Source organism: Atractosteus spatula, chromosome 2 (genome assembly GCF_055471065.1).
Source record: "Atractosteus spatula isolate fAtrSpa1 chromosome 2, fAtrSpa1.hap1, whole genome shotgun sequence".
Lineage (NCBI taxonomy): Eukaryota > Metazoa > Chordata > Actinopteri > Semionotiformes > Lepisosteidae > Atractosteus > Atractosteus spatula.
The window spans coordinates 5,483,920-5,504,565 of NC_142707.1; the positions used below are offsets into that span (position 1 = coordinate 5,483,920).

A 20,646-nucleotide genomic window follows, 5' to 3' on the forward strand; every position below is an offset into this window, starting at 1 on the left:
GATCTAAATTGGAGGTTTTACACATTACCAGGTGCTTTATACTTTAATTGTGGTTTGAAATGAGCTCATCAATGCCAATTCTCTATAACTGCAAAAGAGGGCAGTTAGGAGAGATTCCTGCCTGACAACCGTTTGGTTGGCAAGGTGTCTGAAACTGAACCCAGTCAATAAATCGACCCAGAGGTCAATCAAGGAATAGAACTGTGTGCCTGTGCTCTAATGCTTCCCCTCAGTGACTCACTGATTCAGTCCCACTAGGCTGGGAATCAACACCAACAGTGTCGGCATGGTTGATCCTTTCAATGCCTTTCTTAAGGCTCAGGCACAAGGTAGTCTAGAGAAGCCTTTTTTTTGCAAATTAATATCTCAGCAAAGTCACCACCATAAATTTTCAATTCTATGAGGTAAAATGAATACCTCTAACTACTTTTTGATAAAAACAACAATTCTTTCCTTGAACAGGTTGAACACTTCTTCTCTGGTCTAAAAGGACCCTTTTTGAGTGCCACTCCAGAAATGGCATTTGGTGAGCACTCAGAGGCAAACTGATCTCACACTGTAAAGGATGCTCAAATTGTCAGTGTTAGGATCAGACATGGATCGGCTGCAGTCTCGTGAGCCACTCAGAGTTTGTTGTAAAATTTCTTCTGAACTTCAGATCACATCAACAACTCACCTTTTGTTTCACACAATGATCTTGTCCTCTATTCAATTATTTCCTGGAAACTGCAATCCAAAAAATGAGAAAAAACTGTTGATTAAAAACTAATATTGCAAAATAAGAGTTTCAGCTGAAGACATTTTAAGACGGTTCTATTATTGTTGGGTCTTTTTTATCATGCATTCCAAGCAGGAAAAAAAGGTTGTTTGTCAGCCAGGAAGAAGAGCCAGTGCTATATTTCTTACCAATTGCTTGACACATTCTTGGGCTCTTTCAGATTTGGTTGGTTAAAATTAGAACATGTGTGATGTTTTAGTATTTTCTGTGCCCAACCTCAACAACCCCTTCCTACGGGAGGCAGTGAATGTTTCTCATGAGAAGGTGATTCACAGTAGAAAATGGAAATTTAAAGGGGAATTGATTTTTTTACTTGTTAATTTTGGATATGGAGTTTATATGGAGTTGGAATATTTAGACCAAAGTTTGCATTTGATCCTAACACAACAAGAATAATATTGTAAGTCTCTGCTATCTATTCTACCACCTGGGTTTTCAATTTATATTGTTGAAAGCTGATAGAGGCAGCATGACTTGTAGCAAGAGTTTGAGTTTGAGTTTTGTCTGAGGTGTGGGGTGGGGTGTTCATTATAATAATGTAAATCTGGCAGCAGGTTGGAAGAAAGCGACGTCCAGAGGACGTGTGTTTCAAATTTATTTTAACTTTATTTATTTATCCTTTTAATTTAGCCTGAGTATAAACTGAGCCAGTGACGGTTAGACATAAAGAGTGGGCGTCTGTATTTTCAATCATTTAAAAACAAATCTCTAATGAGGCTACCTGTCAAAAAAAGCCTTCACTAACACCCCCAAATCAGATGGAAAAAAATAGAACAATATTATTGTTTATTAGTACCAGATGCTCTGTGGGGTGTTTAAAAGTTAGCTGAATTCGAGAGTACTTAGGGAAAGAGCTATAAAGTGCAGTAAAAGAATGTATTTTGATATGCGCAGTTGCCCAATATGTGCATGGCTTCACTCCTTTATTTTTGGCCATTTGGGCTCATTCCAAGACACTAATAGCATAACATGGACAATAAAACACACCCTTTTTTGTAAAATAATAACAACAATAATAATGAGTAATAAAGAGTGCATCATTTTAAGCTGTCAGATGTGGGCATGCGGTCTTTAACGGGGGTATCATCTGGATTTCCTGTTTTGTTTTTTATTTCTCAGATGCTTCAGCTGGTCATGTCATGTCATGTCATTTGCCAAACCCGCTTTACACCATACGGTGCTTCAGCTCGTATCATATAATATTTCCTGGCTGTCTACTTGCCAGTTCTTAATGTTGCCAAAAGCCTCTCTCTTTCAGAAATCTCATGTGTCAACAGGCACTTTACTTGCCAATGAGACTGACTTCATGAGCCTCTCTCTTGAGTCTACACATGTAGCTTCACAGTCTGATTCCCTTTCAGATTGCTCTTATTTAAAGGGGGAAGAATATCAGTGCTGCACAGGGTTCAGTATACAATTGTGTTATATGTGTGAAACAATTATTAACACCCTACATGAATATATTTTTGTTTCCAAAAGGGAATACAGCACACTGAAATTGTGAAGTGTAGAACAAAAGACTTTGTTGGCACTTTCACAGGCTCTCTTTATACATATTAGGGGCTGGTTGGGGTGGACCCTAATCATCAACAACCCTATCAGTGCAGTTTTGTTCTTCCTCTTTCCTGAATTTGGAATAGCCCCTTAGTTGACTCACCTTGGAACCCTCAATTGTATATCAGCGCAGCTCACGGCTCCAGAACCTGTACTGGACAGGGAGTGTAGGCAACTATACATAACTCCCCCAGCATGGCATTCATCATCTGGCACAGTGTGAGCCCCAGAGGGGCGTAGTGGAAGTGTGCTCTGATTGGAGGAGCGTCTAGGCACCTGGCATTGTCAGGTGCTATTTTAGACCCTGCCTGACTGATCCTTGACTAGCCATGTACTGATGCTGGCAGAATGCTTATTTTCATTACCGTTGTCCTTTGAACCCTTATTCTTCTGAATTCAAATCAAGGAATATTATGTTAAAGTTGTACATGCACTAGTTAGGCCTCATTTAGAATACTGTGCACAACTTCGGTGCTCTGGAAACAGTCCAGGGAAGAGCAATCGGATGCATTCTGGGGCAGTGCACTGATGGGCTGAATTCGGAACCTCTTAAGTCTTGAACAGAGAAGACTACGAGGGGACGTGATGCCAAATCCTCAAACCCATTGAAAAGTGGACTTCTTCAAAATAAGCAGTGAAATTAGCTCTATCCAGATTCCTAGGCTGTGATGTCACCTTCTGTAACAGGCTTAGCGTCACAGAGGCCTGCTACACATGACTGAAAAGACTTTGAACATATGGCCAAATAGGGCTGCGGAGCGCGAACGATGCCCTTTCCTCTTCCTGTTCCAGGGGAAATGTTCCTGAAGTTGTGAAATGTCTGTGGGCGTTGCCTAGTTAAAAGCGCTGGCTTTACTGCGTTACTCACAGACTGGTGATTTGCAGTTCTGAGTCTCGCTTGTTTGCCTGCCCTGCAGTCCTCTGACAACAGCCAAGCAACCAGAGACGAGAGGGAGGGACTCGGCACCCAGCCTCAGCACTACGCAAGGGGGAGCAGGCCCACTCATCGGCAGATGTAAGTTAATGTGCAGGCACTATGCTCAATATTTTTTTTCCTTTTTGGCTTCACCTGGGATTACAGCAGGGCCATGAACTCCTATACACATGGGCAACAGTACAGCACTTTTCTTAGTCTCACTAAGTAATCACCTGTTTTCAACACTGGCTTAAATGTGATCCTTGAAATATTAGTTCAGCAACTGGATACAGAAGTGACAGCATCATAAACTGTTGCTATTGATCATAATATTACAATGTATTATGTATCATGTGCACATCACATCAGTAAATACAGTACCTCTTTATTGATACTGTGCATGAATTTGTTAGTACTTTATGTTTCTAAGTATTTGCCTAATTTCTTCAAAACTGTTTTGTGGTCCCCTGGGTATCTGAAGCACCGAGCAGCAATCAATCTGTTTCAAGCTGTACAATGTTTAATGATGAATCAGAAAATCTATGTCTGAACTTCAACTTTTCACGTCTTTTTGTGCAAATTTGCTCTAAGTTATCGCAGTGGACAAAACCTACACTGAACCTGACATGCTTGCACGCACTGATGGCCAAACAAAATTATCCAGGGACTGGGATGTCAGAATCCGATAAGACTCAGACAGTGATGAAGCCCTCTCTCTTTTCCAGGCAGTCCTGCCATTGTACCTGAAGTCATGGACTTGCCACCCAAACGAGAGGAGAAGAAGGTAAAAAGTCACCAATATCTCATTACCAGAAGTAGCTCAGACACACAGCTGCTGCTGTCACTTCAATCTGTGCAACAATGCCTGTTCCTTCTGTTGCTATCATAATATGGTTTTAATCTATAATACCCCTGTGTGGTAATCTTTATTGAGGGTAGCATGTCACAACACTTATTATGATTCATCAGAGTATCGCCAGAGGTTGGGACAGTTCAGCAGCTGAGGATGATAACCTTGATTGTGTTTCTGCAGATGAGAGCAGCCAGAGCCAAGTTCAATTTTCAAGCACAGTCTCCCAAGTGAGTATAATAATGTGTCTTTGTGCAGGACTGAAATCTAAGTGAAACACAGTGGTATAGTGAAGCACAATACAAAAAGGAGGAAAAGCTGTCACGATGAAAAAGAAATTACTCTTCTAGACATGATAATGCCATGCAAAGCCATTGTGTGGTTTTACTGTGATAAATGTTCATAACACAGACTTCAGCTGTGCTAAACAGTGTCTGCTCTTTAAGTTAATAGCTTTTCTATGTTTACATCTGAGACAGTACATGCTGTATGTAGTATCCTTTGTGCATGGGTAGCTATGGGTATATCTCAAGATTAAATAATGTGCAATGCCGTGCACAGGACCTTTTTTTCTGCAAATGTATCCACTCCAAACCAGCCACAGCTAGGTAGACTGATTTGCACACAGACAGAATAAAGTAAAACCTATACAGCATGTATGGATAAGATTACAAAGCCCTTCTCTTGCAAATACTATATGGAAATGCACAAAATTATATTTATTTTAAAGTGACATTTGGCTGATTTATTTTTTTAACTTGTGCCATAAGATACATCATCAGCCAGTGGGACAAGGTAAATGACATTAAGTTACTGCAGGGTAAAAACACTTAGAGAACTCTGTAGATTCGGCTACATTAATGGCCCATTAATGGCCAGGTTTGTCAACGAGTATGATAGAGCAGTATGATAATAAGGTCCCAGGCTGCTGTATTTCTAATCTTGACCTTGGCCCCACAGAGAGCTGACCTTGCAGAAGGGGGATGTGGTTTACATCCACAGGCAGGTGGATGCCAACTGGTTTGAAGGGGAGCATCATGGGAGAGCTGGCATCTTTCCAACCAGCTATGTGGAGGTAGGTCTCAAACCCACCACTTGCCCCGTAATCCTCATAGTTCTTGTATTAATGGTTGATTTTTCTGAAACTGTTATTGATTGCACTGTAAAAAGGGCATATTTTATTAGTAATAACGAAGAAGGTACATTATAGGGATTACGTTTTCACGTGTTCAGTAGAATTGTTATGTGGAATCCCATTTCTGTTATTTGGAATCCTATTAGTGTGGAGTCCTGTTACGTTTTATAGTTTAAATGGAAATAGATATAATAAAGTTTTACAAATAACATTTGACTTACTATACATGGACATCTTCCCTTTTTCTGACCCATCATTACACAGATTTTCACAGTGTGGTCTGTGTGAAATGTTTAAGGTCCTTAGATTAAGGGCTAAGTGCCATATCAAGAGGCCTAAATGAATATATGTATTGCAACAAACACTGGTTATGTACACTGGAGTTGCCACTTCCAAACTTGTATGTGTCTCACGTTACAGGATTACCATCTACAGTACATCCAGTATGTCACGTTACAGGTCCAGCATTTACTTATTTATTTAATCTAGGATGTATAAGCTTGGTATATGCCGTGTAAAGCAGAGCACATTTCAGATGCAAGATCAGATTTGGATTGGAGACCCAGGCTGTAAAGAAGTGGCACAATCGCCCTGGGTCATGCGTCCTGATCTCCACTTTCCACTTTCTGTCCTTGTTCTCAGCTAATCCCCCCAACAGAAAAGCCCACGCCCATCAAGTCGCCAGCCGTCCAGGTGCTGGAGTATGGGGAAGCCGTGGCTCTCTTCACCTTCCCTGCCGACCTGCCTGTGGAGCTGTCCTTCCGCAAGGTCAGGGCGCCCTGTGTTTGTCTGTGGCTCACTCTCTTACTTCACTAACGTCTTCAAAGATTTTGACATCTGCCTCGCAGGTGATGATGATTGTGACTGCCACTCTTAAATCAAACCACTGGTTCTAAATACACCTGCCTTGTAGCACACTCTGAAAGAGCAACTACTGTATGCAGCTGCGTAGAGCTGCAGTGATCTATGCAGAGTAGCAGGAATCCCCAGAGCATGTAGTCATCGATTTTTCTGCTGCAGAACTAGTATTTTGTGTGTGTGCTTGATTTCCACTCCCTGGATTTGCCTACATCAACCACTGGCCAGCCGTGATTTATACTGGAATTATCCTGCCTCTAGGGCTCCTTTTAATATTGCGTCTTCCAGATGAATCCTGGATTGTATCAAATAATGAATGAATTTTTGCAATTACCACAAAACTCTTTAAGTAAGCAAAATTCAAATGTGACCTTTACTGTAGGACAATGTAATTGTCTTGGGATTTCATCTTTTTATTCAGGATTGCAGCATTAAATATGATAACTGTGTTGGCAGTGTCCTTGTACCATTAAATATGGGGTGTATTCTGAGAAGGTGTACCCAGCCTGGTAACTCCGTGTTTCTCCCAGGGGGAGCGAATAGCCGTGACCCGTCGTGTAGATGACAGCTGGCTGGAGGGCCGGATCCAGGGCACCTCCCGCAGCGGCATTTTCCCTGCAAACTACGTGCAGGTGATCAAAATGCCACGCACGAAGTCCACCGACGATCACCCAGGCTCCCCCACCTCCCCCATGCCACCCTCCCTGATGAGCCCCACCCAGCCCCAGCAACCTCTTTCTCCTCACTCTCCCCATCCCCCAGCTCCACTCAGCGCCCCCCGACCAAGCTCTGACCCTCGCCACTCCCCCTCTGGGCAGCAGAGTCCTTCCGGGCTGCGTTTCCCTCAGTCCCTGTCCTCCCCAGCTTCTGCTGATGGAGCAACAGTTTTCTGGCCCCATTCCCCGCAGTCCCCCCCCCCTTCCCTGCCACAGCATGGCCCCTCCCAGCCTTCTTCTCAGACCTCCCTTTCCAAGCCTGCCTCTTCCCATTGGACCAAGTCCACCTCTAGCCCTGCCTCCTCCCCGCCACAGACAGGACCATCCTCCAATCACTGGGGTGGGAGCCACCCTACAGGCCACACCCCCTTGAACAGGCAAGCTGGTGCTCCCTTGTCACCATCCAGTCCAATCCTAGTGTCTTCCCAGTGGGCGGGTACAACGTCAAGCAACATCCCTAAGCAGGTGGGTGTACTTCAGATGATGGCTTTTCTATTTAGAGTTTGCAATTCTTTCTTGCAGTTCCAAAGCAAATGTACCTCATTCTTATGCAAAGACAACTAACCTAAGAATACACAACAGGCTATACACTGTAAGCAAGGTACCACTGCAAAATTAAAAAGAGGTTATGAAATAAGGCCTGCTTAGAGTCCCCTAGCATAATGCACAAACTCCCTGCATTGCAATTACAAAAGCTGTATGTCATTAACAAAGCCTATTTGTTCCCAGAAGCAAGAAAGTTTGACTGTGCATCTGATCACATCACCTAATTACTACTTGATATCTCCTTTTAGGATGGGTTACCTTCTAACTCCATCCAGGGCAGTGCCAAGTCTTCAGCCATACCACAGATACCACCCCATCCTGGTCCGTTGCAGCTCCAGAGGCAACCGTGAGTTACAGAGCTGATGCTGATCTGCTTTCATGCAAGAAATCATGCAGACATTAGTTGGTCAGAAATGTGAACAGTCTTGTAGTCTTCAAAATGTCAGTTGCTGTTTTTCCTTCTCTATTTAGTTAGGTTAAATTCGTTAAGTTGGAGACAACCTGTGACGTTCTGTAATATAGAGCATTCTGTGTAGAATTGGCTTACTCTTATATTCATTTTTGTATTAATACAATTTCTAGCACTTCCAAAACACGTTAGTCTATACTCTATGTCTTGTTAACAAGAATCACGTATCACAGAAATGCAAGTTCATACTCAAGACTAGTGGTTCATTAGGCTAGAGATTATCCCAGTTTCTGTAGCATTAAGCAGACTGAAAGTGTGTGACCTGCCCCACTCTGTATGGGGCACCAGTTCATCATAGAATTCCACAGTAATCTTGTACAGCTGGGAGGACTGGGAGTGGGTATAAAGTACTATGCTCAAGTCTGCAGTGTCCACTGCAGAGATTCAAAACCCAAATCTCTACTTCTCCCAACACCCAGAGCTCAGTAAGGCACTTACAATTAAACAGACCAGCATGGCATTAGAGCTGCTTTTTTAAAATAAAATACTCCATGGTGTTGGCAACAAATGAACTGGTTGTCAATGATGTACGACTTTCTGAAGTATCATACCTACTTTGTAAGTTTGTCTTGATATTTTAATTGATCAACGATTCAAGTAAGTTAATATTTCAGGAGGACATGCTGCACTAGTGACCAACAATGATAAGTGTGTTTGAAGTTGTGCAATTTTCTGAAACCCTGAAGCAGCTGCTTTAAACCTGGAAACAGTGTTTAATTGCTGCAGTTCAGCAGACATACTGTATGTTGTTAAATGAAGTAGGTGAGGTCTCAGCTGGGATGATAAGAAAGCCAAATAGGACACAGGTTAAAGTTTAAAGAGTCACTGGTCCATTGTCAATGTTACGTCCACATGGACAGACATAAGGAAGTGTCCAGTAAAGAGTATGAGAAGTTTCTGTTGCTCAGGCCTGTGGTCTGCGATGTGTCTGCAGCTCCTAACTGTCTGTACTGTCCTTTCACCCTGCCCTCTCAGGTATAAAGCAGTTTACAACTACAAACCCCAGAACAGAGACGAGCTAGAGCTGTGGGAAGGAGACATTGTGCAGGTGATGGAGAAGTGTGATGATGGCTGGTTTGTAGGTAAATTATTTTTTTTCTTTTCAGCCTAAGCTTGCAACATTGTCTCTTCTCATTTGAATGTTTTATTGGTATTCTGTTGCCTACCATTCAATGGATTTGTGGCAGATGTTTATTGGTATGTCTTAAAGAAACAGAAGGTTAACAAACATCTCCACTGTAGCTTGAGTGAGTCTTTTCCTGACCATGATGCACTGGGACAAAACAAAGTTCTTCCACCTGATTCATGTTCTAAGTGGTTTATATAAGTAGAAATACAATATTTGTTTATTACTATTAGTTAAAAAAATATTAAATATTTATTTAAAAAGCACACCTACATTGTGTTTAATATAATTTTATTGTATTTGTAACACAAAACCTACCCTAAAGAACAAATATTGCTCAGCATGTAACCAAAATATAGCTCTGCTGCCCTCTCCCTGCTGTTTCCCGTCAAGTGTTAGGGTTTTGTATATACTCTTAAAAATTAGGAGGTAAAAAGTGTATTATTATTATTTTTATTTTTATACTGTATGTATTCTGAAATCACCTACCGGTAACATTAGACCACTATCTGTAAATGGAATTCATTCTGCTTTTTTTAGCCTGAAGGATTATCAGATTCAATTGTAACAGCAGATAATTTGCATTAAAGTATAATAAACATTGGCACATATACACTGTGACATAAATGCCATCAAAACAGATCGAAGTTATTTGCCCTCAGGCACTGGGGAACAGAGAAACTATGATGTTCAGCTGAGAGATGGGGAGGAAGATTTTTTTAAGCCAGAGCTCTGATTTAATGGAATCCAACAATAATGTACTACAGACTTTGAAATTGGGTCAGATGACACTATGATGTCTGTATGAATTAATTGTTCTCATGTAGTTAATTCTCATGTGAAACAGTATCCCTGGCATCTTTAGCGCATCTTTACCACTCATCTCTTTTTGCATGGAACCCATCCACAAAAGATTCTTGTTTTTTCAGGCTCAGAAAAGAAGAGAAAGACTGCCACCTACTGGTCTGCCTTTCCAAGTACATTGAACATTGTTTCCCCATGAGAAATCCAGGGCACTTAATTAATTCCAAACCTTTTGCATTATGCACTGTGCAGTAAATATGACCTTGCATCTTTAGAAGCGTAATTTAAATTATTGACAGGTTTGGCTGATCTTCTTATTTATCAGCTTTTTGATGACTCACAGTACTTAAAATGTTCACACAGACGTATTGTTTGATACAAATTCCCTTTCTCACATACCAGGTACATCAGAGAGGACTCGAGCTTTTGGAACTTTTCCAGGCAACTATGTGGCTCCTGTCTAACTGCATAAGGGCACCCTACAGAGGACTGCCGCTTGTTGCCAATCGTAATGCCAATCAGCTTTATCCCTGGAGAGGACTGAAGAATACGGATAAGAGTCCAATGTGCTTTGAGAGAATTGCAGCTTGTTGCTGACAGATACTGACAGTGACCACTAATGAATGCATTCATTACCCTGTCCTTGATTCACCCTGTTTCTACACCCTTTGCAGACTAAGTTAACCATGCATCAGACCTGGAACCTTTCCACTTGTTTAACTTGTTTCAACCTAAACCTATTCAGAGAATCATTTTTTTCAATTTAATTCTTACGGGCCTTGATGGATATGAAGAAGAGGTGAAGATTGAGTCACATCAGCAAGGATTAAATATTCTCACGTTTACAAAAAAGTCCTTTGTACAGTACAAGCCACACATGGATCCCTCCTTATCCTGGCTGACTATGGATTCTTCTACAAACAAGTCAATTCAAAGAGATATGCAGCAGAGCCAGATTTTGGCTGGTTGTCTTGGCTGCAGATGATTCCATGCCTGACTGACGTACAGCAAAACCTGACAAGCTTTTCTACGTTTGTAGACCACATCAATATCCTCAGTATGTTACTCTTTTTGCTATCACCAGTACTTAGTGCCACAGACAAATGTCCCAGTAACTTGAATTTGCAGAAAGGAGAAAGCGATTCATCCCAATGATTGCTGATCTGGCTCTTCTGAAATTATTAGAACATCTTTGAACTGATTTTTGAAGAACAGCAATTAATCAGAGATTGTGACTTGGCATTCTTCTATACCTGCCCCCAAACCCATTTTGCTATAAAACACTGTTCTGTTTGTACTGAGTCTTCCCTGTCAGCCTTCACTTAAAGGTGAGCATTTTCATTAGGTTAAGCTTAATGCAGAGCCAAAGACACTGCAAAGCAGTGAAAGAAGTTCTGAAGTGGTTGAATGAAAGTAATGTTTTCAGGTACTGACTTTTGTAGAACTTTCAATCAGTAGAAATATACAGAAGAACACTCAAATTGTTTACATTCAGTCTTCTGGAGAAAGAACTGCCTTGGACATTGCCAGATGCACTTTGAACTAATGTGGCAAGATGGGCAGGAAGCTCAGAATCCAGATTAGATGACTGAATGTTTTAAGTAATGTCTTCATATTATTATCTGGCGCAGTTTGTCTCTCTAACAGAATGACTGAGCAAGGGGAAATTGGACGAGGAAGTGTGCAGCAGCCTTAGAACACCTTTGACGTTCTCCTAGATCTTGGTGGAAAGATGACAGGAAACAGCTGACTGGTGTTAAGAATACCTAGCACTGAAATATTGTAGAACGAGCAATTCAGGGAATAATCACTGCCTACGTGTTCAAAAGTAAAGGGACTTTAAACCATTGTATTGAAAAAAAGCAACCTGTGAATCGAACGTTCAGCATATCCCACTAATCTACTTGATAGATCCTGTTAAATTGATCCGTTTAGCAAATGTGTTCTTCATGCTGACGAGATCACTGTTTTGCCCTTTTTGGTTCAACTAATATTTTTTAACACCACACCAGCTTTCTTTGCCTATGGATACTGAGACGGTGCTATGTCAGCTCTAACTTTTTTTTCTTGGATTTCTGAGGCTGCTCACCTTTTTGGATGGTTTATGTCGCTGTCTGGGATACTGGGATATGGAAGAATAAGCAAAGTTGCTCAGATGTAATAAAGAAAACCTTAAAACAAGAGGCCTTTCTGTGCGTGTCAGAGCACAAAAAAGCCTTGCACACTGTTCCGTCCCCCAGTGAGCTGGATGTCTTTCAAAGCTCTGTGGCCTTGTCTTTATGAACAGCGTTTGATCAAATTGTTATTTTCTATTTTCAGTCTTCTTGTGTATTATGGTTTACACATACACCAGCCATATAATAACAGATTTGAGGCAAAGATAGGTAAGGACCCCTCTTTGATCACATTGTGAAGTACAGTTTTCAAGGATGCCTTTTCAGTGTTGCCCACTGTTGACTGTGCACGTGAACTGTAGGATACGTATGTCTCTTTTTTGCAGTTTAACTGCATTTTCAGAGGAAATGGAAAACTGCAAAAGTCTAAAAATTATCCAAGACCACGTTGATGTGTAGTGGTAAGTTAATATGGGTCACCTGCTCACAGGAAATGAAGATCACAGAAAAGTACAGGCAGACTAGGGTCATTCTTATACCAGATATGCTGTAGCACAGACACTGCTTTGTTAATTGAAATAAGAATTTTACAGAAAGAAATAATATATATATATATATTTTTGCCTTCAGAATGTATATCATTGTTATATAAGGTACTCATTTATTTGGATGGATGTTAGATAAGTATGATAAATAAATGCATTAAGTATAAAATTAATGAAATTTGTGATCTATGTCTCCACATTGGTATTATTTTTCTTAAACCTGCTAAAGAAAAGCAAGTCCATACAAAACAATACTACTATGAATATGATATATTCAATATGATATAGCAAGTTTTGTGATACATCATTTAAGGTACTGTACCACTATGCATGTGTAAACTTTATGATAACCTACAGGCTTTTCACAGTGGTTTCTTTTCCATAAAGAGGTGGAAATATGATTGAAAGGCACTACTTTGTGTGAATATTCAAAATTGTGTTGTTTTAATAAAACCTCCTGTTAATTAGTAAAGTACTGCGGCAACTATGTTAAAGACGAGTGAAATAGGGAAGAATTAGGAGATGAACCACAAAGCTTTAAAAACACTTTTTAGTTTTTTTAAAGATGCATGTCCTTTCAGACGTAAACGTTACTCTTCTGAAAATCAAAGATGTTAACCACTTCAGGCTAATCAGGCTCTGTAAAGGAAGATGCTGTTCTAAAAGAAAAAGAAATGAATTAAGTATGTGGTGTCCCAAATATTTCATGTACGCACATTTTATTACATTTCAATAAGCAAATGTCAAGAATAAAACAATGCCACCCTGCCCAGTTACTGTTGCTGCTGACAACCTCTTATGGCCTAGAGAGTATCAGTGTTGTGTTAGAATTGCTGATCTTAAGAACTTAATCCGGTGGCTAAATAACTCTTATGGGGTTCTCTAATGGGAACTGTAACAAAAGACAAAACTGGTTGGGTGGCAGATCTGCCTTGAAAACTGAATTAAGCAGAGCTTGTATGTGCAAACAGAAACCGTAACACTGAATCACTAAGAAAACACTCACACAATAACAGAGGCAAGCCTGTCCCTAAACAGGAGGAAGGGCCAGAGGACATGAACTGTGCCTTTCACACGTGATACTGAAGAGGTGTTTAATAGCTGAAGACACTGCGGAGAATGCAATGAGCAAACGGAAACGTTTGTTTAAAAAAGTGTAATTCCGCTGCTCGCAAACACTCTCTTCACGAGGAACAGAAGACACTGGGAACAGATATACTGTAAACGTAGTACAATTGTACTCCAAGGTATGTTCTTTGAAAATTGAATGATGGTTGTACAGTATGATGTCTTGTGTTTTGCTCGCAGTAACGTTTGCCTTGTGTGGATTATGGAGGGAGAAGGTCCAAAGAAGTGTTGGAACTTGCGACTAACGCAACTATTTGACTTTTTTAACAGATTTTTTAAACATTTCGTTAACAAAGTTTCCAAACATGTCTAAGTAGTGCATGTATTCTATTTTATTAGTGCAAAGCTAGTGAAGCCCATTATAATGGCTTAACTGGAGAGCCTGAAAGTCAGAAAATGTGATCTGACGTAGAATAATTTACAGTAAGGATGTTTATTCCTTTGGAAAGGATTGTGGTTCTGAACAACCCTTGTGGTATCCAATGAGTTGAGTAAGACAAAGCAGATGAGGTTTTAGGTTTTAAACAGCAAAACGTTGCTTGGTTTGAGAACAGTATCCACAGTGCCTCAATGAGCAACATTATTCCTTTTAAAGGATTATGACGAGTGTCCACAGCAATGATCTGAATGGGTCTGTTTGGGACAATTAAATTGTTCCACCAATGTTTCACAATATTGCTTTTTGAAGAAGTAGAGAGCCCTGAACAAAGAAAAACAGAACTACTGCAATTAGATAAACAACAGGGACAAAATATCACATGTAAAATTGCAACAGACAGAAAAAAAATTCTTAAAACGTATGTTGATATGCTTCCACGGGAGTATAGGTGGATTTTCACCATGCTTATTCCTCTATGTGCTTTCAGGGGTTTAAAACCAGAGTGGTTATTTCGCAAAGGAAATAACTACAAGCAGAACTAGCACCAGAGTTTCAGACAGAAAATACTATAAACAATTGAAAGAAAGAACGTAGTATTGGGATTATCTTGAATTTGACTCTGAGATACAGTACATTATTTTAAACTGTATATCATGTTACATATGTGTGACCTCTGTTGATGAAAATACTGGAAAGATGCCCGTGAATTAATGAATGACCCAATCCAAACCATAGGTACTGCTAAAATAGCACCTGAATCCTGTCACCGTCCTGTTTAACATTCTGAGCCCCTTAAGTTTTAAATATGTACAATATCAGTAGTTGAATCCAACAGCAGTGTTAATAAATTAAACTTAATATGCATGGTGGGGTAGTGGGAATCCACAAGACCTTCACACAGGAATTAATCAAAACATGAAATATGTAACAGTTTTTTTTCCCTGTCACCATGGCCACACACCCCGTAAGTACTGTATATACTGTATGCACGCCGCCTTATTCTAAAAATTGCTTGCAGACAGTACCGATTTCAATCTGCAGATGGCGCCTTGAAACTAATTCTGCACGGATCTCGCATATCTGCCTAATTAATCTCGGGTTCACATCTCAATTAACCCCCCCCGAAAAAAGACACACCCTCTCCGCCCTGCCCTAGAACCAGTACTTCATATTTTCATTAACACGTGGCATATGATGATCTCATTTTTTTAAAGTCATGAGTTTGTTTCTTTTTCACTACACCCTGTGGAAACTAGGTAGAGGAATCTTGAGTTTAATTTTTTAAAGTTAGTGAATAAGCTCTTTCACTGCTCGCGAAGAGGGGAGGCTAGCTGGCGCACGGTCACGTGGTCTCATATATATAACAGACAACGCTAATCACTCATAGAGGAGTTTGCTCGACGTCGTGTGACTCTTTGACAGCTTGGAAGAAGCTGAGATAAAAACAAGTCAGCTGCTCGTTTCGAGAGCCTCCAGGAGCAAATCGTACTGTCTCGCCGTGACGCGCTTGCCTATCCAGTGTACAAAGCAGAGCTACAGGTGTGGACCTATCGACGTCTGTCGGCATTCAGTCGCTTCCTTTTGTTACTGGTGCTTCATCAAAAACCCTTTCACGTACTGGTAAGTATGTTTGTATGTTATTTCCTGAGCCTAGAACAAGCTAGATAGCTGTTCTATGAAGAGCGGTACAGGTTTTAGCGTCCTTCAGAGTTCAAGGTAACATCTCCGATACTCTGTGGCTGTGGTGGACATCAAATCGTTTGCTTTCATTGGGGGAAAAATAAATACGGGCCTCGCTTTTCGTGTAATTCCTTTTACACGAAAGTGCATTGACTCCGATAGTTTGTTTTTAATTTACTTGGAAGAATAACGTTGAGAAGAGACGGAACAACGCACCTTGCCATTAGAGCTCTTAATAAAACTGATGGAGAGAGGCGGCTGTGTTAGTTGGTCTATAGGCAGCAAAAACCTACTGTATGAGGGTGGGTGGAGACTGAGCTACAGTACCACTTTAACATCGGACTGTACAAATTGCTCTTGTATACTGGTAATTATGTCACTTGTGCAAAATCTGAGATAACATTTTGCTGCTTTAAGAATTCTTATACGTTTCTCTTTACAGTACGTCAACGCTCCGTTTGTAGTTGTTATTCTGTTTGGCATCTACCCATTAAAATAGACAAGAGTGTACGAAACCGTCTAGAAACACATCCTATCTTTATTCAAAACTAAATGTTTGCTGTTGTGGAAATTTCCGCTGCTCTGTTGCGGTGCAGTATTTGTTTCTTATTTTATCATGTTTATCCTGAGGTATTGCTCGTGGTATTTTTGATAGCCTTCTACACCTGACCTGTTACTTTTGATTTGAGTTTTTCGTCACATGTTTTAGTGTTTGTGGGATGTTGCCTGCACTTGGACCTTGTAATGCAGAAAATCGATTTATATTATCTTTGACCTCGATGAGCAAAGTTATTTTGGTGATCGTTACAACACATTCCTGTGCTTTACAGGTGACACCCCTGTGAAGTGTTCCCTTGCTTAGAGGGGAAAATCTCTCGGCAGTTAATCAGCAATGAAACTTAAGATACTTTTGGGTTAATGGATTTGAAGACCTCGTTATAATACTTCTCCGCTTCTAACACCACGTTTTTATGTGACTGCAGGGTTTTTGTTGATCTCAGTTCCGTTTTGCGGTAAACGAAGCGGTTTGGTTGATTTGTTCATTATCTGCAAGTTTCCTGAGCGTGAAATGTCTCGTTAGTGATGTCTGTGACAAGGACATGCAGAGGAAAATCAGTCTGAATTTCAGCGCTTTATGAGAGTTGCTTGTCGGTTATTTTCGTGTCTTATTGATGCACTTAGTTATTTGGAATGTGAAAAGAAATGTACAGTAGTCTACTGGAAAAACCACTTGGACGTTTAACGTATTTGATGCGTCTTGTTTCAGTTTCTACAGGTGCACGCAAGCTCTCAATATCTGGTGCAGCCTGTGTCACCTAAAACGAGTACACTAGTTTAAGGAAATATTTAGGATATATTGTTTTTTTGTAAGATGAACATAACGTAAATATGGGAGTGTACATTTCTTGCATTTCTATAAAAAATCATTTCTATAAAAGGATTAATTACTCTCCTATGTAACGACAGTTACAGTCTCTTTCAGTGCAGCCGGACCGACCAGTTAGAGTAGGTCTGCAAGTCGAATTTGATAAATCTGTATTGGTGTGTTAGGTCATGTTGGGATGAAGAGTGCTTTATTGGTTAGCAATTGCTTAACATTACAGTCCGGTCTAATGACTCTTACAAAGCTGTCAACTAAAAAATAATCCATCTTGGTAAAGCAAGTGTTACTACTTAGTGAAAACTTCAGAAGGATTTCCAAGGATGTCTAAAATGAAAATGATCATCTCTGTTTTTTAAACAAATATGTATAGTCATCTAAACTACTTGAATTTGGAACTTGTTCATGCAGAATTACATTTCTACAGTGTGTTGCACAGGAATGAAGCTCAATGACCATCGCATTTAATCACCCTAAGAATATTTTTTTTCCTACAGTGATGGTTGTTTATTGCTCTGAATTACAATCCCCGTGTTTTGAAGTCCAGACAGTTGGTGTAAATCTGCACTTTCATGTTCTTGGCATGGAATAAGCCTTCGTTATGTTGGAGCTGTCAGCTTCTGCAACACCTCCCTGGGTGCCTTTTCAGCTCCTCCACAGCCTTTACACAGTTGGAGTTGGGGAATTAAGAGTTGGGTCTTTGTCCAGCGGTGTCAAACTCCACTGGTGGGCTGTAGTTCTACTGGTTTTATAAGTAGCCTTTTATGGTCAACAAGCAGAAATCTGGAAAGGCTTTTAACTGCCGATTTAAGCAACTGTATGATCCAGTTATGCGATTTAGAGCTCATGGGTTTTCCAGGACTGGGGCTACAGATTTATTTCAGTAGAAGACTGGAGTCCGTTTAGCCATCGGAATACTTGAATCAGGCTCTTATTCGGGTGTTTTTTTTTTTTTTATTTGTGTATGAGTTGCAGCTCTTCAAGCCCCTGCTGGGGTGCGATCCAGGTTGTTCTTGGGCTCCAGACCTGAACAGCACCACTCCCTAGAATGCAGATAACTCCCCCACACTAATAGGCCGGTCCTCTGTCGCTGGGGGGTTGCGTGTGACCCAGTGATGAGTGCCACTGAGCTCTAACCCTGCCAAGATTTGATCATGGTCTGTGTAGACTGGGAGGCAGGCAGTGCCCCTCTCATTCCAGCAGCGAGGTCTGCTTTGCCACAGGAGCAGCTCCTCTGCTCTGGCAGAGTTTTACAGTCTAGGCTCTCAGAAGAGGTTGGCAGCTACAAACACAGCAGCGCAGTGAGGTCTGTTACACATACTGCGCATGGCTGAAATCTTCAGTATAATCCCATCCTATACAACTGGTTTTCCCAGTCCTGGTCCTGGGGTACTACATACCTACTGTTTCCCCCCCCCCCATCTGTGTACTTAAATAATTCAACCATCCTTGGACCTGAAATAGTTTTTGTACTCTGATTCAGTTCCTCAACATGTAGTCGCCTTTAATTATGGTTTTTCCGTAACTTCACATCTATAGCGTGGAGGAGGGGAAAAAAAACCCAACTTGCAGAGGTTCTCGCCAAGCAGCGTGCCGGTCAGTTTAAGGATCTGTTTGGTAAAGAGCTTGGCTGGAGGCGTGTGGCTGCCCAGGGCCGAGATCGGGGTTCCCTGCTACAATACACCTTTCTGTGGTTTTTGCATGTTCTTTGAAGACCTTCTCTGGAGCGTCTACGTTTCCACACCTCTTTGTACCTGGTTTCTTCAGGTGTGTCTTCCCCAATGGCAAGAGGAATTGGGTGCAGTGATGTCCATAGGATCGGAAAGGAAGAATCACTCAAGTCCAAGCTTCACATTCGCACGTCAAAGCTCCAGGCTTGGCTGTACTGTATGCTTGTCACACCTAATGCAGTCTTCACTTTGAAATGGGAAATATGCATGCTTCGAATTCTTAGAGACAATATCTCCTTCTGACTCCTGCCTTTGTTGGTATGTAATAAAATGTGAATTGTTGAGGTTTATTCTGCTGACATGCCTTGAAAATGTTTAGGGAAGTCCAAAAGACAAATCTTTGCTTGCATCCCAGGCTTCTCTTTTTCCATTCCTATCCCATATTGCTTTTGTTACATTTTTCTCCAGTGCAGTTTTCTAAATGCATCGATGTGTCTTGAGAAATACATGGTGTAGTAGCAGTGCTGATTCAGCCTCATTGCTGCAGAGACGGTGAATCTGTTGAAGTAGTGCAACAGTATTTAAACAAAACAAGGGCTGTGCTCCCTAGTGAGGTTCTGAAAAGCTGTCGTGGAGGTTTTGAGAGAGTTTGACTGTATAAGTAAGTGGTGGTAAGGGAGACTTGAATTGAAAGCAGAAATTTATTCCAGAATTAATTAGTAGTAAGCTTTTTGTCTAGGTTTTAGCATGCTAACTCAATGGAGACATTAAGGGTTTCCAAAGGAGGCAGTCAGGGACTGCATATTCTCTGAAATACTGCTTTTTATGATGATTTCTTCTACAAGAGGGAAGCATTGTTTCTGCATCGTACTCATAAGCTCTAGTGAGCACTGAACAGAGTGCTGATCAAGCATGTTTTTAGTGCTTTCCTTAAACCGGTTCATGTATTCATTCTGAAACTGAATTGCATGAGCTATTTAAGTCTGACCACTTGTTAAAAAGGCTCTGCGAGCACAAAACAAGCCTGCTGTCAAGTCACACAAAAATATTACTATTCTGAGGGGGTAAAGAAAAGGGCATCATATCTGAAACGAAATGAGCAAATGTGACATCTTGATCGTTTTTGGAAAATGAAATTAAATCCTTGTACTTCATTTTGCTAATGCATTGGGAATATCTGATTTGCCATCCTATCAATTAACCTCTATTGTATTGTTTTTGTCCCATACTGACTCTTGACCCTGAATTAATATTCCCTTCTTTCATTTTCAGTTTATTTCCTGACCTAAATTACCCAACCTTCTAGCTCTGATGCAACATTGTACTGAAACGCTGCAAGGCAGTTGAGGAGTTTTATTTTGCAAAGGGGCATGTTGAAGGGACACAAGGTACTTTGGTGTTCCCTCCACCCAAGAGTGCTTTCTTAGGCTGATTGGGGAAGAAGTTTGTGCTTATCTCTCTGAACAGGAGTTGTTCCTTGGATCAAGATAATCTTCTTTTAAGAAAGCTAAAAAATATTTTGATCATCAATGTATATCTCATGTAGAAATGAAAATGCATACCTTAGTTTTGACATCCTTGTAATTAAGGATTATTTGCTGTGTAAAAGGGGTCCTTTAAAACAAGTGTTGTCTAGAGTTGATGTACAGGGGAAAAAAGCAACCTTTCCATTGGTTGGGCAGCTTTAAAGTCTGCTAGCTGCAGACTTCTGTATATTAGCCAATACAACGTGCCAGGTATTTTACCCCTGCCATCTAGAATACATTTGTGAAGATAAAGGTCAGTGTGTAAAATAAAACTTTTGCTTTTCTGTTTCACCAATACAACCTCAGTATGCCAGGCTTCAAATGTGCCAGCTTTGTAGCTGCTGAACAGATTCTGCTGCTGTCTATTGCTTTGGCTGTTAGTCCAACTGTGAATTTTTTTTTTTGCGTCACTGCAGGAAGTTTCACTCTGCGATATCATCTTTCTTTCAATAGGTCTTTAGGCGGTATTGT

At 40.7% G+C, this 20,646-nt stretch overlaps 2 protein-coding genes across 5 annotated transcripts in view; both read left to right on the forward strand.

Moving 5' to 3' along the window:
• sorbs3 (sorbin and SH3 domain containing 3) overlaps nucleotides 1-12,584 on the forward strand; it is a 61,119-nt gene extending 48,535 nt beyond the window's left edge. For all 4 annotated transcript variants that reach the window (XM_088937496.1, XM_088937514.1, XM_088937505.1 and 1 more), the window contains 9 exons: nucleotides 3,250-3,347; nucleotides 3,974-4,032; nucleotides 4,282-4,328; nucleotides 5,059-5,173; nucleotides 5,876-6,001; nucleotides 6,622-7,272; nucleotides 7,602-7,699; nucleotides 8,798-8,904; nucleotides 10,155-12,584. In XM_088937496.1, coding sequence (XP_088793622.1) covers nucleotides 3,250-3,347; nucleotides 3,974-4,032; nucleotides 4,282-4,328; nucleotides 5,059-5,173; nucleotides 5,876-6,001; nucleotides 6,622-7,272; nucleotides 7,602-7,699; nucleotides 8,798-8,904; nucleotides 10,155-10,216 — 1,363 coding nt within the window. In that variant the 3' untranslated portion in view covers nucleotides 10,217-12,584. The remainder of the gene's footprint in view (nucleotides 1-3,249; nucleotides 3,348-3,973; nucleotides 4,033-4,281; nucleotides 4,329-5,058; nucleotides 5,174-5,875; nucleotides 6,002-6,621; nucleotides 7,273-7,601; nucleotides 7,700-8,797; nucleotides 8,905-10,154) is intronic.
• Nucleotides 12,585-15,075: 2,491 nt separating this feature from the next.
• The window catches only part of pdlim2 (PDZ and LIM domain 2 (mystique)), a 64,543-nt gene continuing 58,972 nt past the window's right edge, over nucleotides 15,076-20,646 (forward strand). Inside the window, exon 1 of the mRNA XM_088927077.1 lies at nucleotides 15,076-15,538. The gene's annotated coding sequence lies outside the window, so the exon portion shown is untranslated. The remainder of the gene's footprint in view (nucleotides 15,539-20,646) is intronic.